Consider the following 22,762-nt stretch of genomic DNA (forward strand, 5'->3'; position numbering starts at 1 on the left):
ATAAAGCGACAACAGTGATAACATATACAACAACTACATGTCATAAAATTATCAAACATAAACCCTAACCTGATTTGCGGTTTCCAATTTGAGCTTCAGATTTCCGGTATCCAATTCGCGCTTCAGATTTCAACACACTTCCTCCACGATGATAAATCCCAAATTACCAATTTCTCTGCAACTCAAACCCTAACTTCTGATTTCTTAACCTCAGTAATATTATCACATTTACCCTCTCACAGCCACGTATTACCCATTACCCACACACAGCCACGTAGCTAACTTCAGTCCACCCTGTCAGCTGCTCCGTTAAAAACTCAACGCCGTTTCCAAAAAGGACTTGATTGCACACTTTTTACAAAAGTTGGGACCACATTGAACTTCTAAAAAAAGGTAGGACCGAATTGAACATTTGCCCCCTTTCGAGGGACCAAAAGAGGTATTAAACCTTTAAAAAATAAGGACCAAATTGATAAAAAAGAGACTAAGAAACCTATTTTAGAATAATAACCAAAATCATTAAAGCTATAAAAAATGAAAATGAATGCATGATTAAGGTAAATAAAATTAACAAAATATTATAAATAATATTGGAAATACACTTGAGTAAAAAAAAAATAGGTGCTTTAATTTCTTTAAATTTGTTAAATTTTTTGTAATATTTAAAACCTAATAATGGATTTTTTAACAAAATCGTTTTATATGATATTTAAAATGATTAATTTATAAATTTTTAATTACTAATTTCTGTTTTTTTTATGGAAAAAAAGTTATGGGGAAAGCTAGTAGTATAAAGAAACTGTTAATTTGATAACAACACCATCAGAATATATAAAAGTTATGTAGTAAAAGAATGTGTAGAGTTTTTAAATAGAAGAATTACAATTTCTGAACCAAAGAGTAATTAGAAGAAAAGAAGAAAAACTTTGGGTATCCTTCCATCCATCAACTCCTACCTCCAATAATCATTTTGTTGCCGGAAGTTGCAGGAAAGACACATAATACAGAAAGAGGTTCGAATGTGAGCAGATAAATTAGGTTTCGTATGAGGAAGAGGGATTTCGAACTTAACATGTGTTTTCTTTCTTTCTCTGCAGAGTGACTCGCAAAATCACGTCATACCCATGATTAGTTTCTTTCACGATTTTACCCATTTCACCAAAATTAACTCGCAAATAGGTAGCAAAATCACAATTCGAATTGCCATTTTTGGTACCCTGGCTGTGACTTTTCACTCACTTTCTTGCTGTTTCCCCTTGCAGAAATTTGTTATCTAGAACTGGAATGGTGCTTATTCTACTTTTGTTATTCTCTCTCTGTATATCCATGTATTATTCAGAATGCTCATTTTAAATGCAATCTATCACTTGGTGACATTTGGTGCCCTTCTGTCAGATGGAAACATTTGGTGCATCGATTTCAGACGTGAGGAATGTTGCAACAGGTAATTCCAATGACGGTACGGTTGAAATGGAGGGTTTCAAGCAACGTGTTGACGAGATAATTTCAAAGGTTGATAAGGCAAGTATATTTATTAAAAATTATTATGCAATTGTGTGTATTGTGCATCGTATTGGTGTTATATGTTAGTTTTTGGTAGGCTCAATTGGTGTTAGGAGATGACCAACTAGAACCAATTGGAAAAGAGGTGCTTAGTTAGGAACAGTGTACCTGGATTAATGTGGCCTAAAGGGAAATAAAACTGTACAATACTCCGGCTGGATTGAGAGCCCAAACTATCCCGCAATTCACAGACTTCCCTCCTTTATTTTTCTTTTTCCTTCTTACTTTGGATGCAAGCTAAAAGTGCTTTTGGTAGCTTCTTTTTTTGGAAATATAGAATTTTTTCCGATAGAGAAGCTCCCAAAAGCACTTACAACTTTGTATCCGAACATGTTTTTACTACATTTCTGCTAGGTACAACCACAACCATCTTTTACTCCTTATACCTCTTCTATTCCATGAACGATCTCCTACCACTTTTCAACAGTGAGTTATATTGAGGTTATGCTTTATCACCACTTTTTGAGCTTTCACATGATTTACTCCTAAGGAATCCATTCACGTGGTTGGTTCCTGTATGAGACAATTGACTAGTATATTACATGATTTTGATGGCTTATATATAGGTATCAATAACGAGATAGGATTTGAGTTTTATTTTTTATGTTTGCCTCTCCTTCTGTGGCTTGATTTTTAATTGACTGTGCTTCATGCACTATGTATTGATGCATATCCATTGCACAATTTATGGCCTTTTGGCATGCTGTGGTAAGACTACAATGCATGCTTCTGCCTCAACGGTTAGCATATTAGGCATCTGGTCCTCTGATAAGGAGGCAATTTATGGCCTTTTGGCATGCTGTGTTAAGACTACAATGCATGCTGCTGCCTTTGTAAAAGTATGACAACTTCATTCTTTCTGGAAGCATTTAGCTTGATGCCATGTTTGCAAACCACTCCCATCAACTTTGTGCAAAGTGAATGATCTGTAGAGCTTCTACATTTTGGGTTGTCTACTACTTTATTGTGCCTCACTTTATGGTTATAATATTATGCATATGATTGCATGACTCATGAGATTTTGATCTCTTATACGTAGAGGAGCTTTCATATAGAGCTAACTAGGACATTGAAAACGCAATTTGTTATCACATTTGTCAAAATTAAAACACATGGTCTTGAGCTTAGTAAACTTAAAGTCCTAGAGTGTAATCGTGTCAACTTGAAAAACATGTTAGATTCTTTTTTCCCAAATTGTTAGGATATTTATCCTATTTTATCATCATTATAGTGTGTCAAGGGTTACCCTATTTATCATGATTATATTATGTCTAGGATTACCCTATTTATCATGATTATATTGTGTCTAGGGTTACCCTATTTATCATGTACTCGTGTATCAATTTATTCTTATAAATAGAAGATTGTGAGAGGGATCAATTAAGCCCTCTAGAATTATTTTACAGTTTCAATCTTAAGACAAATGAAATGAGTTAAGATGTAATATTTTTTCACCATCATTCTCTTTGACATTTGGGGTCCAAGTTGTGTAATATCTTTTTGGATTTTAACAATTTGATACCTTCATTAATGAATACTCTATATGTTTTGTCTATCTTTATATTTTTCTTGAATGAAATAAAATGTAATTTGGACAAGTTATCAAAATACACAAAAGTGATAATGCAAAAGAATATTTTCTTCTGAACTTTTTGCTATTTTGGGTTCAATTGAATTTTACATTTGTCCGCCAACTCTCATACACCTTAGCAAAATTCTCAAAATTAGAAGACAATAGTTTCTCTCTTTTTCACGTGCATTTGATATATATACATGCATTGGTTGGATAATTTAGGAAACAAGCACAACCTATTCTAGGATACAAAAGTTTGAGATTGCAGCAGGATTGCTGTGCTAATAAGAAACCAATATACAAAATTAAAACCAATAGGAATAAAATCTAAACCTGTCTTAAATATCTCGACAAAAGTGATATAATAGAGAGAAAAAATAGACACTTGGTTGAAACTACATATGCCTTATTACTTGGTGCTAGTATACTTGTTCATTATTGGGGGTGATGTCATTCTTACAACTTGTTTTCCGAATGAACTTTTATTTCATGTTGCTCCTTGTGTTTTTTGAGTGTATTTTGTACATGACTTGTCTCTGGGTTTTGACAGATCATAGGCTAGAGCCACCTCCCATATTAGGTGAGTCCTTTTCATCAAGTGTCACTTGATGCTTTGGACACTTGCTGCAACCTAGGATTAGTGATGTTTGTCTTCTAAAATAGAATTTGACAGCTGACTAGCTTTACTTGGCCAGCTTTCTAGGCTTCATGATCTCCTGAATTCTCATGTTCAACCTGCTGGAAACACAATTAAAACACAATTCAAACCATGTGTGACTGTATATACTATTTTTGACAAGGCCGCTGAATATATGAAGGAAAGGGCTGCACTGGGTGGCTGGAAAACTATGACAGCTGCTCATGATATGATTCATGATGCATATATAGTTGAGCAATGTAGAATGAATAATCCCCATATACAGAATGGTAATTCATACTAAAACCAGAACCAAAAACAGTTAAAGAAAATATGGCTTAATAGCATGCACAGACTGGAAAATCAGAAAAATGATAACTAAACACAATTGGCTACAAAATTTCCAATTCCCACTACGCCAATTTGTTAGCAGTCCTTTAGTTGCATAAAGGCTAACAAAAATCTCAGTTTCTCCCTAATGTGTATAGGAAGCTAACCAAGGTATCTATCCAAAAAATTGTGTAACTTTGTAGCTAAAGTTGTGTCTATTTATCACCCTAGAAACCAAACAAACATAGGGGGAATGAAAAACATAAACTCTACTCCAAAACAATGAAATGATAGCAAGTTATAAAGAAATATGAATGAAATGTGTTCTAGGTCCGAACACTACCTAAACTCGTGATTAAATGCAAAACTGAAAAGTGTTTGATAAAATGACTCAATGAAAACCTAGTTTTCACCAAGTGTTTGTTGAAATGCTTGAATGAACCAAACTATTATTTATGCAATGTGAATGACCTGGACAAGTTTCTATATGCTTAATTATGCATAATGAATGATTAAACCATGCTAAGAACTCCAAAATCACAAAATCATATGCTGAAATAAATGACAGCTAAACTTCTAGTGCATAAATTTTTTTGACAGCAAATGGATTATGCAGAAGTTTTGACAGCAACTAAAATCATGCATATTCTTAGGTCTGATGCAATGCTACTGTTCTAACCATGTTTCTATATGCCTAAGTATCTGAGTGAAATGCTTAAACCACACTAAAAATAAATTCCATTGCCAGTCCTCAACACCACTGACAATTCTGTCCAGCCCTCAATGTTGCAACTTCAAATGGTTCTCCATATACATATATACATCTATCTCTATATACTCTAGCCCTCTGGCTTTTTATCATAAACTTGGCCTCATTGCCATGTCTTTAAGCTCTTGTTCATGCTCCCAGTATCGTGATAGGCTTATCTTAAAACATATTATTCAATAAGTCTATCTTCTAATACTTATGGTACTCGTCATACAATACCACCTTGATGACCATATTGTTTGATGGTACTCTAGTTAGACTATTCACCCTTACACTTGGTGTGATTAATCCGACAAACATATCGTGTGTTGATCTAAGTTAGGACATTCTCGATTATGCCAACTAATTTGTTTATAAATCCCCACTGTAAAATCTTTCCAACATTGAATTTCTTTCTGAAAAGTTTTAACTCTTTACTGTCACAAATTAGCTAATAGAATGAGAACTCCCCCTTTTCATTTATATATCATTTTCACAACAGACCACATAAACACTTTAGCTAAAATACACATTCAGTTCTCATACATCACATACAATTCATATAAATTTCCAACGAATTCAAAGTATCACAGAATCTGGTCAAACAACACAAAATAATATACATTCAAGAGTTAGCTTCCCTTACCTGGAAGTTAGCTTTGAAATCTCTAGATTCTACCACTCCAACCTCAACAAAAGCACTTTTCAACTCTGAGCCAGGTTACAACAACTCCTTCCTCATAAAACCTCTGTTAAGCTTGATATTCAAACAACAGGACTTAATCAGGTTATTGAGGAATTGAGAGAGTTCTTAGAGAGATAATGGATTTCTAGATAAAGATTTTTCCCAAAATGCTTGATCTGGCCGAATCTCACTTTTATAGCATGGGTGCATGCAATGCTCTAATATGTTTGAGTTACACATAATAAACATTAAATACTTCCCTCGTGGATAGTTGTTTTCCACTTTCCTATTACTTCTGCTCCACCACTTCTGAAGTTTAGTGTGTTTATTATCTTTCAAATAAAGTGTTTACCTGTTAAGAACTTGTTTTCCATTTTTTGACAATTTACTCCACCACCGTTTGAAGCACCTGTTATATCTTGCCACATACTCATTTAATTTCTATATTATCTTGCCACCGTTTTAAGCATCTTTGTTAAACTCTACAAAAAAATATTTAATAGATATTTTAATATTTAAAGAATGAAAAGTTGCTTGTGTTTTCTGGGAATCAAGTTTAGGTTGGTTTTAATATGTATGTCAGTCACTTGTGTTTATGATTACTCTTGTTTTTGTCCCAACAGCTTGAGCAGAAAGTACATGATGTGGAGAACTTTTACTCGAGTGTGAATAAAAAGCAAGCAAACATGCTTAAAGGTAATTCAACTACAAAGGATAAGGAGAAACATGTTCCAAGTATTAAGAAGCAACAACAGGATGCTTTAAAAAGAATGCAAGATCTTATGCGCCAGTTCGGCACAATACTACGCCAGGCAACTACTTTTCATTTATCAATGGTGTTTGTGTTGATATGCTGCAATATTTGAAACATGCTTTTTAGTGCAACTGTGTTAACGTGATAATTGTCTATTTAGTTAGATGTCATTCTTTTTGTGATATTTGTGGGATCATTGTGTTTGTTCTTATTTGGACTTATGCAGTGTTATAAAACATCTGTTATGGCAGCACCATAGCGGAAATTGGTGGCAGTTTTATAGCTTGCCACCACAACATGGCAGTGGCGATGCGGGTTTTGCATGGCGGCCGCTTTTTTTTATCACAGTTGGCTCGCGCAGAATGGAGATGGCTAAAAATGTGCAGTAGGAGAAGGAAACTCCATTGCAGGGATGATGTGGTAGGGTGGGAGAAGAAAACTTTATGCATAGGGCAACAACACAAGGAGGAAACCCTAATTATTTCTTTTTTGTTTTTAGGTTAAAAGCCCAAATGATAATTTTGTTGAAAATTGGGTTATACTTGGCCTAACAAAAATATTATAATAAAACACTAGTTATCTCTTTTCTTTGTTTTCTGTTGGGTTAAAAGCCCAAATGATAATTTTGTTGCAAATTGGGCCATATCTGACCCATCAAAAATATTATAATTTAACCTAATATTTTCACACTCGACCCACACCTCTCCATATTCTTCTTTAGTCCTATTGCTGCTGCTTGCACTGACCTTAATGCTCATTGCTGCCCTCTAACTGCCGTTGATTGCCTCAACTCTAGAGTGATTATTATATCTCTACAACAAACCTTTTCTTGGATAACCTTTGTTAGGCATGTAAATAATGAGGAAGAGTGGAATAGGGGTATTATAGAAGGAATGATAGGATATGGAAGGTTTATTGTAGGAGGAAAAATAAAAGGAAGCAGTGAATAAAGGAAGGAACGGAAAAATATAATTAGACCAATTAGTCCCTTGGAGAGGAGGACGATAATTTTGTAGTTTGAGCTTTGGCTCTTTGTGAAGGGGAAGCCCTTAAGGAGAGAGTGCTCTCCTATTTTGTGTTATTTTTAGTCTATTCAATAAAGAATGTTACTCTTCTTTCTCTTTTCAATTCTGGATTCCTATCAAATTGGTCTGACCTGCCGGATTCGAAGAGAAGGGGAAAGTTTGGCCTACAAGCAAGGAAGAGTTATGGCAGAGATGAAGACAAGTTTTGTCTATTACCAAGGAGATCCTACATGATTTGAGGGAGATTAAATAACTTCTTCAGGATATCAAGAAAGAAAAGAAAAAGGTAAAGACTGGTTTGGGTATTGTGAAAGATGGCTTGCAGGAAATAAAAGAGACCAAAGATCTTTTTCAGACGGAGGATACAATTCAATCAAATAGGAAAAGCAAAGAGAAGAGGATGCCTTTGACAATAATTAACTTAATAATGGTGAGAAAGAACCAATTTGCTTTGGGGTTAAAAGGATGGAGTTGCCCACATTGGAAGGGAATGATCCCCAAGATCAAATTGCAAGGACAACAAATGTTTTGGAAGTTCAAAAAATCAAAGGATCAACAAAAGTACATCCAATCCTTAGCAGCATGGAAGAAGATGCAGTCCAAGGGATATAAATCTGGCAATAAAAAATCAAGAAAAGCAAGAAATTTTCCAAATGTGGGGAGAATTCAAGGAATGTAGGAGAGAAGAAGGAAGAACTGTTGCAAGCATGGTTATCAAAGTCGCGAGTTAACTCATTAACTCGGTCGAGTTTACGACTTCACTTAGTGCTTCCGAGTTAACTCAGAAGCAAACTCAGAAATGGTGTAGAATCGGTAGCCTTATTGGTGGACTCGGTAGACTTGCTTGAAATCTCGAGCACCTCGCTTGCTGTTGCCCACCATCTCCCTATCAGTGGTGGTCGCATGCCTCCTTCGTGTGCCTCTGTTTCGCACTCAGCGGTGGTTGTCATCTCACAACTCTTATGCTTTTAAGTTCAGCTTTGCACTATTTTCAAAGTTATCTCTGCACTGTACGTGTGCCTCTGTTAAGTAAAATGTTGTTGTGGTTAAGTTCTAAAGAAAGCCCTCTACTAGTTTTTATGTCTTGTAGTGAAAAAACATATTTGGAACAAAATCAAATTCATTATTAGAGGATCACATGATTACACTTCTTTTTACATTTCAATTTATATTTCAATTTATGTTTTATAATATTTATATGAACAATATTTTTATGATTCTATTTATTTGAAATTATATAATTTTGTGGATTTATTTGAATTAAAATATTATTTATATAATTTTTTAATCTAAAGTAAACTCTTACGAGTTTACGATTCGAGTTTACGAGTCTAGTTTACCAGACTCTCACGAGTTTATGTGAACTCTCAAGTTTAACAACCTTGGTTGCAAGATCTCAAGAAAAGCAAGAAACTATCCAAAGGGGGAGAAAACTCAATTAATATTGAAGAAAAGATGGAAGGATTAAATGAGGAAGGAGAAGAAATGCTAAGGCCCTGGACTACAAGAGTAGAGTTATCAACATTTGAGAGGAAGGATCCTCTAGGATGGGTATCAAGAGCGGAGAAACATTTTCGAGTTCAAGTTATCACCTCAAGAAAAAAACTAGGTTTGGCTTCCACCAGCATGGAGGAAAATGCAATGATAAATTTTGAGGGTGGTGATAGGTAGATAAGAACCAGGAACCACAAGCAGAGGATGAATCACATGATTTTAGTTTTCTAAAAAGAAGTTCTGACTTGGGTGATAAATCTGATGATCAAGAATTTGAAGTGTTTCGTGTACAACAAAAATTCATTGTAAACATTTTGCTTTTTGAGATATATGAAGATGCTCTTATAGCGGTTACTTACCAACATTCAGTAATTTTTACTCGTTGAGGCTGGTGAATATGTTGGTTTGATTCCTACGTCAATTGTTAGTGATGATCCAACAGTAAAAAACGAATGGGTTGTAATTAAATGGGTTGAGTACAGAACCAACAATGATAACCAACTTATGAAGGATGGAAACTAAACCTTTAAATTTGGCTTGTTGCAACATATCAGATGAAGATTACCAATATTTGCTTACTATTGATGAAACAAATGCCAAGGAAAGTGACTCGATAATAGGTTTTGATGGAGTTCTTCAAATTGAACCAAATTCTAAGTCAATTGATGAACTACAAGACGAAGAATTGAAGGCAGCTAAACCAGAGTAGATTGAAGCAGGGAAAACATTTGTGTAAGCAGCGACACATGATCTCAGGAAAAGGGATGAAGCACTCCAACATCTTAAATTTTCAAGAGTACAACCTTGAGGACAAGGTTGTTCTAGCAAAGGAGAGTATTGTTAGGCATGTAAATAATGAGGAAGAGTGGAATAGGTATTATAGAAGGAATGATAAGATATGGAAGGCTTATTGCAGAAAGAAAATTAAAAGGAAGCGGTGAATAGAGAAAGGAATGGAAAAATAAGTGGATGCACGACTCCCAGTTGGGAGTTGGTCCATATAATTAGACCAATCAATCCCTTGGAGAGGAGGATGATAATTTTTTGGTTTGAGCTTTGGATCTTTGTGAAGGGGAAACCCTTGGAGGAAAGAGTGCTCTCCTATTTTGTGTTCTTTTTCGTCTATTCAATAAAGAATATTACTCTTATTTCTCTTTTCAATTATGGGTTCCTATCAACCTTTAATGTACTTTAATGTACGAATAACAACTTTTAGTGATCTATACATGGAGAATAAAGAAATTGACTCACTACACTAACTGCAAAGGAAATATTAGGCCAAGTATAAGATATTTCAATTTTCCAACTAATGTTATGTACTTAACATGATTTGAGAGTGTCTCCTCTTGATTAGGTAGGAGTTTGGCATTGACATCCATGGGTGTCAAAAAAACTTCAAATTCATTAACCCAATTTCTTCCAAAATATTTAATGCATATTTTCTTTGAGAAATAACAATTCCATTGTTGGATTGTGCTACCTCCATCTTCAAGAAATATGAGTTTGCTAAGGTCTTTGGTCTAAAAGTGGTGATAAAGGTGATGTTTGTTTTACTTGTGAGATTTGTCTAATTGAGAGCCATATCAAATTATTTAACAATAGTGCTAAATTTGCCAAACCAAGCCTAGGGTACTGCTTAAGGCCATATAAAACTTTGTAGAGACTACATATCAATCCAAAAGACTTCCCTTGGGTAACAAAACCTAGAAGTTGCTCCACATAAATATATTTCTCCAAATCATCATGAAGAAAAGCATTTTTACCTTTAGTTGATAAAGTGGCCAATGTTGAAGTGTACCCATGGCTATGAATAAGTGAAAATGGCCATCTTCGCAATTGAAGAAAAAGTATCACTATAGTCCAACCAAAACTGTGTATAACCTTTGGCCACTGGGTGAACTTTGAGACAATCAGTAGTACCATCATGACCAACTTTACTAGCAAAATCAATCTACAACCATTAGTAGAGTAAGGGAATAAGTTCCCAAGTTCCACTATTATGAAGAACATTTATTTCATCAAGTATGGCCTGAAGTCAATCAGATTGGGCTAAGGCATCACCTACAAATTTTGGAATTGACATAGAAGAAATTGGGGAAATACAAGTGCAAAGTGATGGAAATAACCTATGATAACTCAAAGTAGTATAATAAAAAGAGGGATTACGGGTAGAGCGTATACCTATATGTAGGGCTATGGGATGATTTGATTCAATTGTTGGAGTAGGAGGGGATGAAGGAGTTGACACTAGAAGAGAGTCATTCGGTGGACGATTGAGAATCTATCACGTGTATACACTTGAAGAGATGGTGGAGGTAAGGAATTTGTAGGTATATTAAACACAATAGAAGGATCATAGATAACTATGCTCATGACTTCATTAGATGGAGACGCAGTAGGAGAAGGAAGAAGATGAATAGTACTAACACCATGTAAGGAGGTAAATAACCTGAAGTAGACAAAGCAGAGAAAATATTTCAAATCAGTAATGTGATCTGTGACACCTGAGTCTAGAATCTAAGGGCGAAGAGAGTTGTAGTGATGCCAACAAATGATGTACCTATGTGTGCAACAAAAGTAGTGGAATCAAAGTTTTGACAATTCTCATACCATTTGAGAAATTTGTTGAAGATAGCATGATGTTCTAAAGTATTAAATGAAGTGGGATCCAAATGAGATGGTTGCGAGGGAGCAACTTGGGCAATCACAACAAATCGAGGAAGATGACCATGTAAGGCATAATCGATCAATTATGTTTCCGAGCTTGTAAGAATGTTCACACCCATGACACCCTTTTCATGGCTTGCAAGGGAAATTGCGATCATCATGCTGAAGAGTGATCAGAGGTGACTAAAGAGAGTATTTTAGTGGTTGACTTACAAGACATGCAATAAATGGAACAAAAGGTAGGTACAACTAGGGATCCCAAAATCTAATCACAAACATGTGAATAATCGCTAGGAAATCCATGTAAGGCTAACAACATGAAAGACTTTGATCGTGTCTCTAGTTCATGAGAAGGAGTGGAGTTAGTAGACAATAAATCATTGAAGTCATGGAGAAGAAGATGAACTTTACCTAACTATTAAGCCATTATATTGTTAAGACTTTTGGAAGCAACAATATTTAAGATATTTTGACAAAAACTATAAAGATGTTAAGTATCATTGGTGTACAACAATATGTCATGTTTCCAAACTTTTGAACATGTCTCAAAGGCTTTTGCATCCACCTATATATATTCGAAATTGGCCTTATTTCTAGTTGATGTGAGACTTCCAACACACTCCCTTGTGTCGAGAGGCATATACATCTAGTTCGGATAGGCTCAAACTCATGGCTCTTACTTAGGCTTAAAGTCCACTTCTTAACAATTATATTTGATTTGGTGTTGTTATGTGGCTTGGTTACTTCAACTTATCTCTAATTTTTCTTGTAAAACCTGTTATGTAATGTTTGATTGTTTGTAAATTGAGTAGTTTAGACTCTACTTTAGTGTAGGGTAATCTCTTCAAATTATGAAATCAGTTCTTTAATAATTGGTCTCTTATGCCAGATCACACAACACAAGTGGGCTTGGCCTTTTATGCAGCCTGTGGATGTGGAGGGGCTTGGTTTACATGATTATTACGAGGTATGATTAATATATGCATTTCCCCATGTTACTCTTGCATTAGCATTGTCTGTTTTTGGGTATTTTGTTGCTAATATTTATAGACTTTTGAGGTTTTCATATATTTCATTGTGCAATGCTTGTTGAGAGAAAACATGGGATACATTTGATAAATTGTGTCTGACTTATGAATGGAAGCTTTTATTTAGAATGAATTGTAAAGATAAAGTTAACATTAAGCCTAATTTATATACATACTATTGTTGATCTATGATAATATTTGTAAATACTTTATTTCGTATTCTCTAACATATTGCATGGTTATCAAACTTGCATGTTAACTCGAAAACACAAACGAGTTTACTAGACGAGTTTACAATTCTTAAATCCATTGCTTGAGTTGACTCAAAAGGAAACTTGTTTTTGAAGCAAGATCGATAGGCTTGATGTGAACTCAGTGAACTCGACCAAACTCGGGAGCTTGCAATCGAGTTGACAAGTTTGGAAGGGTTTTCTTTTTAACGCGAAATGATTCCAATGATTGTCATTGTAGAGATGGTATTTGAGTGTGAGCTGTCAAAAGCCATGGGAATAACCTAAAATGGGGTTAAAAGGTGTCACTTGGGTGTGAGGAAGGAGGCAGAGGGTGCTTCGACAAGGTGGTTGTGCTGAAAATGGAAAAACAATGCAATATGAGACGGCTGTGTGAAACGAAGTTTGGTGGTAGCCAGAGGAAGGCGGTTCTGGTCACAATGGTCACCAGATTAAAGGGACACTTGGTGGTGGGGGAAGGGGCACATAGTAGCTGCGAGTACCGTTCACCCGATAAAAAAAGAACACTGCAGACCAAAAAACAAAAAAAACCTAAACTAGTAATACCATATAGAAGAGTATATTTGCTTAATGTATTATGTCTAATGCAGACTACAAAATGTGTATTTATATTAATTTACAGAATCAAATATAATAAATTTCTACCTAACAATTACGGATCAATCATCTTAATTTGCTAGAATATGTAACTGTTAATTTTCTACAAATTTGTTTACATTCTAATAGAAACATTTGCTCCAATTGATATAGTCGAGGTTATTATCTCTAGCGGCTAATTATGATTGGAACTTGCCGCAATTTGCTGGTGGGAAAACCTGTGCCAAAGCTGTAAAAAGTATTTATGGACTAAAACAATTACCACGAGCTAGTTTTGGAAGGTTTACTGAAGTTATGATAGGTTTGGGCTTCAAACAAAGCCAAGGAGATCACATGTCGTTAGAAACGCTAAGTCAGGGGTAGTAACAATGTTACTAGTGTATGTGGATGATATTTAAGTGATTGGTGGTGATGAAGAGAAGCGACAACTATTAAGCCAACATTTAGCAAAGGAGTTTGAAATCAAGATCTTAGGAAAATTGAATTATATTTTGAATTGAAGTAGCCCATTCTAAAAAATGGGTATTTTAATATCTAAACTTTCAAGTAGACCAAATGATCCAAATCTGAAGTTGGGAAATGCAGAGACACTGCTAAAAAGGAAATGTACTCGAGATTAGTTAGCAAACTCATTAATAAGACACTACACCTGATGTTGCATTTGCATTGAGTCTAGTGAGCCAATTCATGCACCAACCAAATGAGATTCACTTACGGGCTCAGTTAGAATTGTGCAATATCTGAATGACACTCCTTGCAATGGAATTCTGTTGAAACGAAATGGGCATGTAAATCTCAAAGTATGTACTAATGATGACTATGTTGGGTCAATTGTGGATAGTAGATCAACTGCTGAATTGTACTTTTTTAGGTGGGAATCTAGTAACTTGAAAGAGTAATAAACAAAAGGTGGTAGTAAGATCTAGTGCTAAACCGGAGTTCAGGGCAATGGCTCAAGGGATCTATGAAATACTGTGGGTGGAAAGCATCTTGGAAGACTTAAGAATAAAGTGTGACGAACCAGTGAGAATTTACTGTGATAATAAGTCTTCTATTAGCATGGCCCATAATTTTGAAATTGATAGTACCAGACATTGAAATTGATCTGCATTTTATCAAAGAAAAATTAGAGGGTGGTCAAATCTGCATTCCATATGTCTCCTCTCGAGACAACCGTGCAGACCTACTAAGAAAGGGGCTGAATTGAAACAATTCTGAATGGATTGTTTCCAAGCTAGGAGAAGAAAACACATTTACTAGCTTAAAGGAGAGTACCAACAATCATATTTTATTATTCCACTTTTAGCATATTATCATTAAAGTGTGCAACATAAATATCCCTGAATCATAGGATATCTAATTATATCCTTGAATAATAGGGATTTAATTATATCTCTGAATCATAGGGATCTCATTACATCAAATGGTCTTATTATATTTCCAAAATTAGTTTTCCAGACTTATATATATGCGTGCGTGTGTGTTTGAGACATATAGTTCATAATAGTCCCTATTTTACATACGCTTTAGCAGTGTAATTCTTTATCTATTCTCTAAAATACTTCCCAAAGAAAGTGCAATTATTTTGAAATCCTGATAGGTTACATTTTTGCGATTTCGAATGACTGATTTCAATCAGCAGTGTGTTGGAGGAATCTGATTTTCCATACAATTCACTTTCCATGCTTTGATTGATCTGTTGTATATGCTGCTTTCTAGGTCATTGACAAGCCCATGGATTTCAGTACGATTAAGAATCAAATGGAGGCTAAGGATGGTACTGGATATAAACATATTCGAGAAATATGTGCTGATGTGAGGCTGGTTTTCAAAAATGCTATGAAATATAATGATGAAAAAAGTGATGTTCATGTGATGGCAAAAACATTGTTGGCAAAGTTTGAGGAGAAATGGTTGCAACTTTTGCCTAAAGTTACTGAAGAGGTAACTTATTTTCAATTAATTGTTTCTAAGACCATTTGTTGTGTTGGATGGAACATTATCAATTCAGGGATTTTGTTATCCTTTTCATAGTGGAAACTTTGTAGATATTTTTGACAACGTTGTCTTTGTAACTTTATCATGTGAGGTTATTAAATTGTAGGAAACAAGACGAGAAGAGGAAGAAGCTGAAGCACAGTTAGCATTGCAAGTTGCTCAGGAAGCAGCTCAAGCTAAAATGGCTAGAGACTTGAGTAATGAGGTATTTGTAAGAGGTTTATTTAAAACATTATTATAATATGGGACCATGAATTTAATCAAACAATTCATGTGCCTCTTCTTTAAGATACACTTGATTTGGGAGTGTTGAACTATAACTACTTTTGTTAAGATGTACTCTATATTTTCAGCTGTACGAAGTTGATGTGATTCTAGAAGAGCTACGGGAGATGGTTCTTAAAAGATGCAGGTTAGCTGTTGCATCATATGTTTCCTGTAAAGCATATTCAAAATATAGCATGTAATATGGTTTGGCATAAAAATTTTGTTGCTGTGTGATGCAATTGTATGCATGCTTAGGGTGATGCTTTTGGATACATATAATGAAATTCATTTCTTCTACCCATTTCCTCCATCTGTGGCTTAAAACTTATAATTTCAACAAGGTACCAGATTGTTTCCTGTTCCCCATGTGCATACTCATTTTGCTGTCAAGTTTTGTAAACCTAGGAGCTCTACTTAATTTCAATATTTGTTCTTTTGATGTAGATTGCATCCACCCCATAGACTTAACAAGCACCTTTGCAACCTCTTTGGGTGTATCACTCCCTCCTCTAGAAGGAGTTTGACCCAATGTTGTTAATGGTGGATGGTGGAGCATAGTGGAGAGCCCAAAGACACGCACACTAAAAACATAAATATTAAAAAATCGCAGCAGATATTGATACTAGACAGCAGTAGATTCAAATAACAATGGATTAAATTCCTAGAAAACATGACAAGTTTCACTAGTTCGTAAGTGCCTATCAATTCTGTCCTTCAAGTTAAAGAACAAATTTGATGTCATTTTGAAAATGATAAAAACAATATCGTATTGAGCTTTGGAGCAATTTGATATATTTATAAATTGATATCCTATTTTGTAGATAACCACACACTTGATTTTCCTCGGTCTTTCAAATCTCTTTTCTCTTGGATGTCATTGCTCTAAAAATGGGTATCACTATTTCTCTTTTAATCTTAACGAGTCTTTAGTTTCTGCTGAAGTCTCGTTCTGAGTTTGTCCCATATTTTTCACGTGTTCCTTCTCATTAGGACTTAAGCAATCACTTTCCCTCCTCTGTCAATCTTTCCTCATCACCAGGAATCACAGTATATAGGATCGAGTACATATAGTATCTGCCCGCTACACAATCCCAATGCACAATAAAAAAATTTACTTGTTACCTGTTTAATTACTTGCGGATATATAAAAAAAGATATTTTATAAATTTTTAAAATAAAATCTAAATAAAATTAAAAAAATATAAAATATTATATAAATTAAAATTAAATTTTAATTAAATTTAACCTAATAAAATTTAAATTAAGTTTTAATTTTAAATTTTTGTTGGTAATGGATATCTGTGGATACTGATAGTATAAGGGTGTTGCTCCCTCCACCACCACCGTATACTTCCTCCACCTCTCCACATTATTTTAAATACAATTATATCCTTAAGTTAAAAAGATTTTTACTTTTACCTTATTTTAAATAATTTGAAACCCTAATTTTACTTTCCTAGCACCCACTCTCTTCCCCTTTCCCCATTTCCGTTTCACCTCCCCCACCTCCCGCGCTTCCATTCCTTTTTCTTCAGTTTTACAAAATCATTACGTTTAAAAACTAATTATATATCACATCCAAAATTACAAATTTAAATATAAACTAATATAAATATACATTATTAAAATACATTAAAAATATATTCAAAAATAATAAATCAAAACATTTAAATTAAATTATTAAAATATCTAATAAACTAATAAAACAAACCCTAAAAAAAATGAAACCTTTAAACGGAGGTGACATCCTTCAACAGATGTCAACATCCGTTTAAGGTAAAATGGCCATTTTACCTTAAACGGATGTTGACATCCGTTGAAGGATGTCACCTCCGTTTAAAGGTTTCGTTTTTATTTTAGGGTTTTATGTCATGGTTTATTCGATACGCACCTGGAGGAAGCACCACACACGCACTGCACCACTCCATGCACTGCACCACGAGAGCGATACTGCACCACCACGAGAGGGAGACTGCTTGATAATTCTTTCCACCACCACCAACCTTTGCAACTTGTAGTATCTCACAGCAGACCAAAAAAAGAGAGGAACAAGTATAATGTTAAAATGAAAAAAAAATAATTTACTCATACACCGTACTACAACAGGTTATTAGTGAAATAGGTTATGAAGGGGTAAAATTAAAAAATAATAACCCTAAAAATAAAATTTTACTGAGGGGCAAAATAGTAAAGGGGAGGTGGAGGGAGAAAGGTGTGGTGGTGGAGGGAGCAACACCCATAGTATAATACTCGCACATGATCTGTTTATAAACGGATATTAAAATATTCGTTATCTACTACTCATGAGTAATAAATATTCGTGGATACCAACTATGTAGTGTTAATTTTATCCATAGATACCCTCAGACATGGATATTTTTGTCATCCGTACTCATCACCATCGATGACTTTGCCATGTCTTGAGATGCTTCTTTACCAGCACTTGGTATATCATTGCAACTTGCAGAATAGTATGTCAAAATTATTGCTTAATGTGTATTTTAGGAAAGTGTAATTTTTATTCTCTATAACATCTGTTTATTTGTTGTTAATTCTAGGATTATGTTCCTAGCATAAAGCCCTTAATCATTGGGATTTGTCCACCTAGAATTAGGTGATTAATATTTCCATAATAGCCAACAGGCTCTTGTACATATAGGTCCAATGACCTAATAATTTGTATGAGAAATAAAATATTCTTTCTTCTAAATTTTAGATGGTATCAGAGCTCCTGATTCTAGAAGCCTCCGACCATAGCCTAAAACCTAAATCTCTGCCACCACTGCCACACAACCTTGACCCCTCACAGCCTTCATTGCTGCCCCTGTTATTCATTGTAACCTTCATCGCTGTCTTCCTCTCGCAATCTTCATCCATGGCTGAGACTGAATTCCATTCCTGAAACAGGGGAAAAATCCCAGAGTGTTGAAGAATTGCTGAATGTTCGTTCTGCTTATTGGCTAACTGGAAGAATTATCTTAAATGGTCTCAACTCATTAAGACCATATTGAAGGGAAAAGGAAAGGACAGTAAACTTAATGACAATGCCCTTAATAAAATGGATGCGAAGTTCAAATCATGGGAAGAAGAAGACTCCATGATCATGGCATAACCATGGAATTCAATGGTACCAGAAATTAGTTATACTAGTATGTTCCTTAAATCAGCAAAGGAAATTTGGGAAGTGGTGGAATAAATCTGCCAAGGATGCTGCACAAATATATGATGTAAAGGTGAAAACCTTGGGAACCAAACAGGAAAACAACTTTGCCACAAAATGTGCCAATCAACTCAAGTCTCTATGGATGGAATTGGATCACTATTGCGTTATAAAAGCAAAGTGTTCACAAGATTCAACAATCCTTAAGGATTACATTAAACAAGATTGGGTTTATGATTTTTGGTAGGCCTGAATTTTCTGAATAGGATGAGGTCCATATCCAAATTCTGGGCAAAGAGAAAGTCCCAAGACTTAATGTTTCGGTTGTCTGGGGACTAAGTTACCAAACGCCTTCACAATTTGTCTTCTAATTCACTTGTCGTCTGGTTACGCACCTAACTCCGTTCTTCGCTCCTACCGGCCGTGGGGGAACCTGTCAAAGATTCTCCGATGCCAAAGTCAGTATGAGAACAGTGGCGGTCTCGATAGAACAGTAATAAATGTGCAGTAAATGCAACCTATCTACCACTCACCTTTGACCTGTATTTATAGTTTTTGCTATGGGCTTGGGATTAGTGAAAAGTTAATCACGGCCCAAATTCAGCCCAATAGCCCTAATGGTTACTTACCTTGATCTTAATCCATGCTGACTCATTTATCGACCGTCCGGCTGTATAATGATTCGTCCAGACGGTCGCACAAAATAATCGAATGGTGAGTGTTAATGTAAGCTGGAACGTTCGGCCAGCTGCTATATGAGGAGTAACACTGACGGTTGATTTTGTGTCGGTGTTACTTCTGGTTGGTCATTTCATACGGCCGCCCGGTCCATATGTTGCACACACTTCATACAGCCGCTCGGTCCATATGGTACACTTAATGAAGTGATAGCTATCATTCGAGTGAAGAAAGCAGGCTCAATTTGATGCTGGAAACCCCAACTGTTTTAAGCACAACAATGGTAGTTGAAGAAGGAACAACCATGGTTGTTAATCAAAAGAAAAATGGATTTTTCAATATGGAGGAAAAACAAGAGGAAGTGTGGGTTACCTACTGCAACAAGCCACGCCACACATGGAAGAAGTGATGGAAATTACATGGAAAACCTCCAAATTGAGGATGGGGGCAGAAACCCCCAACTCGAGAATGGGGGCAGAAGGGCAAGTACACAACAGTTAAATCATGAAGAGATAGAAAGGGTAAGGTCTTTTCTGAGTAAATTGGAGAAGCCAACATGTATGTGCTCCTTAACATAGGCTGGTAAGTTTCAGTTTTCTTTTGGACTTAAATGTTTCAGATACATTATTTATCCACTCCTAGATATTAGATTTTGGAGCCACAAACCATATGACACCCCTATCCAAATATTTTTCCACTAGCAAACAAAAAACTTTCCACAGCAGACGAAACCCTTATAACACTAGCAGGACAAGGAGAGAGTTCCAAATAAACACATCCATAACATTAAAAAATGTTCTACATGTCCCTAAGTTCTCCACCAACCTAATTTCTATACAAAAACTTACAAAAGATCTCTCATGTAATGTTTTTTATAACAATGCTAGAGAATGGAATGACCTGTACTACATAGAAGATTCTAATATGTCTATCAGAAGTCAATTTCTTATATCTGAATCCACCATGACCAACAAAGAGAAAAATCCAACTTCACCATTGTTGGATGGGACATCCTTCGTTCCAAGTTGGGAAAGCAATATTTCCTTCCTTGTTTAAGAACTTAGATGTAGGGAGTCTACATTGTAAGGTGTGTGAGTTTGCTAAACACAAGCTTGGACCTTTTCCTATTAGTAATAACATGACTCATTTTCTTTTTCCTCTTATTTACACTGATGTATGAGGTTCTGCTAATGTTTGTATTATCTCGGATGCAAAATGGTTTTTTACCTTCATAGGTGATTGTACCTGGTGGCTTGGGTTCTCTTATTGAAACAGAAATCTGAAGTTAGTTCTATATTTTTTCGGTTTGTATCATTGATTAAAAATCAATTTGAAGTCAACATTAAGAAAATTAGGTCTAACAATGCCCGGGACTATTTTAATTGTGTTAAACTTTTATTGCCAAAAGAACGGGATTATCCATAAGTCTTACGATATGCTAATAACTGTGTTTTGGATGATTAAAATTTACGGTTCATTTTTTGAACAGATTGTCTGTTAGCAACTTTATGTTTGATAAATTTTGCCTCATTCCTTTTAAACCGAACTATTGCTATTTTTATCATTTAACAACTGACAGGGTAGTTCATTGTCACAAGTGCCTTTCATACATATAGAAATTTGATAGCATGGCTAAACGCCAATAAAGTAACTTGGCTTAAGCTGTCGAATAATTCTTCCCTTCATATCTCCCTTAACTTAGTCATTCTATAGATAAATTTGAGAAAATTATTTGCAGAAAAATGTCTACTGAAGAAAAGAGAAAGCTTGGAGATGGTCTTACCCGGTTGTCACCTGATGATCTAAGCAAAGCACTGGAAATTGTTGCTCAAAGCAATCCAAGCTTCCAGGCCACTGCTGAAGAGGTGGATCTGGACATGGATGCTCAGGTCATTATATGTAAATTTCAAAGTGTCATGACATTCAATTTTTTCTTAAATTCTAAATAAAATAAGTAACCAGATAAATAAGATTGTTTTTATTTCTTTTTAGATTGAATTACAGTGTGTCACAATTTGCATTCGTGAGTACGCTAATTTGTATATTGTGTTCCTTAAGCAGAGTGAGTCTACCTTGTGGAGGTTAAAATATTTTGTCAAGGAGGCGTTAGAAGTGCAGGGCAAGAACTCAGGAAGCATGGGTGGCAATGAAAACCAGAACAACAACAAAAGAAAAAGAGAGTTCTGTGATGCTATTGCCAAAACGAAAAAGAAGACCAAGAAGACAACCTGATGATCTTTTGGATATGATAAACCCCCCGTCTGTTTTACATTATCTCAAATGATTGCTGATGCCGAAGGAGTCATTTCAAGAAACAAACCCATTGGTACGAAGTCGTTTTGGTAAATAACAAAAGTTATGTTAAAATTAGTCATTCGTGACAACCGTGGCCTTTTCAAGTGGTCTCCTTTTTGCACTGGAAGAAATCCTTGGAATGTAACCCAGTTTGAAGGTAATTTTGGTTTTCCTTGACCCTCTTACAATAGGGTGATCTGCCACTTAGTATAGGGAAACCATGCACTCTTCATTTCGGTGGTTAAATAGAGAGATAAGTTTCTCTTATATATTTGTGCTAATTTGTTGGTTTTAATTTTGTTATTAGAAACCAATGGCCAGTCATGGAAATTTTGTATATTATCTGACACTAATTTTAGCTCAAGGGATGGTGGTTTGTTTGACTTGCTTAAAGTCAGAATTTTCTCATGAATTGTATTTTCTCACCTGCATTTGTTAGCCTTCTTTCCATATAGGTTTTAGAATTTAGTCTTAAATACTAATTTAATCAATATCTTACTTGAGTTTGTTCAATTTAATCTTAATTGTTTTTTGTCAACTTAATCTTAATTTTTTTTTGTCAATTTAATCTTTTTTTTATTAACTTTGTTTAAATAGTTAACAAAGTTAACAAGAGTGTACAAGGTGTCCAGTTGGTTTGACGTGCTAGAGTTTGAACTGACGTAATCCCATGCATCCTTCACCATCATTTTCTTCCCCAAAACACTCTCCTTCCACTCTCCATCATCTTCAATCAACTCCCATCATCATCCCTCACATAGGGTTTCCCTTCATTCTCCTTCATCAACTAACAATTTCACACAGAAGCACCATCCTATCCAATTTTCTTCGGTTTAATACGTATTTTGGTCCCTCTTTTCGTAGGGTCTGTTCAAAGTGGTCCTCCTTTTTTTCAAAAGTTCACTAACATCCTACTTTTCGCAAAAACGATGCACGTTAGTCCTTTTTGGTTACGGCGTTAAAAAGACTAACGGCACAGCTGCCCAGCTGGCACAAAACTGATGAGCTGTAC

General features: G+C 35.2%; 1 protein-coding gene across 3 annotated transcripts; it reads left to right on the top strand.

Annotated features, from left to right (window-relative positions):
- Nucleotides 1–858: 858 nt before the first annotated feature.
- Nucleotides 859–22,181, top strand: LOC124821799 (transcription factor GTE6-like). Of its 3 annotated transcripts, XM_047293744.2 has the most exons (11): nucleotides 859–1,013; nucleotides 1,098–1,179; nucleotides 1,263–1,287; nucleotides 1,396–1,521; nucleotides 6,160–6,348; nucleotides 12,366–12,443; nucleotides 15,072–15,296; nucleotides 15,457–15,555; nucleotides 15,704–15,762; nucleotides 21,194–21,344; nucleotides 21,517–22,181. In XM_047293744.2, exons 3-11 carry the CDS (start codon nucleotides 1,285–1,287, stop codon nucleotides 21,685–21,687), a joined length of 1,101 nt encoding a protein of 366 aa, XP_047149700.2. In that variant the 5' UTR covers nucleotides 859–1,013; nucleotides 1,098–1,179; nucleotides 1,263–1,284; the 3' UTR covers nucleotides 21,688–22,181. The 3 variants fall into 3 exon arrangements, with proteins under 3 accessions (XP_047149700.2, XP_047149699.2, XP_087968659.1); XM_047293743.2 differs by having other exon boundaries at nucleotides 1,098–1,287; XM_088112533.1 differs by lacking the exon at nucleotides 859–1,013 and having other exon boundaries at nucleotides 1,020–1,179.
- The last annotated feature ends 581 nt before the right edge of the window (nucleotides 22,182–22,762 follow it).

The sequence above is a fragment of the Vigna umbellata genome, chromosome 4, assembly GCF_029865625.1.
Source record: "Vigna umbellata cultivar VRB3 chromosome 4, Vumbellata_1.0, whole genome shotgun sequence".
Lineage (NCBI taxonomy): Eukaryota > Viridiplantae > Streptophyta > Magnoliopsida > Fabales > Fabaceae > Vigna > Vigna umbellata.

What these genes read in the sequence shown, in the direction of transcription:
- LOC124821799 (XM_047293743.2), top strand. An exon ending in TCGGCACAATACTACGCCAG is followed by an intron (nt 6,349 to 12,365) that starts GCAACTACTTTT and finishes CTCTTATGCCAG; the next exon opens with ATCACACAACACAAGTGGGC. An exon ending in ATGGTTCTTAAAAGATGCAG is followed by an intron (nt 15,763 to 21,193) that starts GTTAGCTGTTGC and finishes AATTATTTGCAG; the next exon opens with AAAAATGTCTACTGAAGAAA.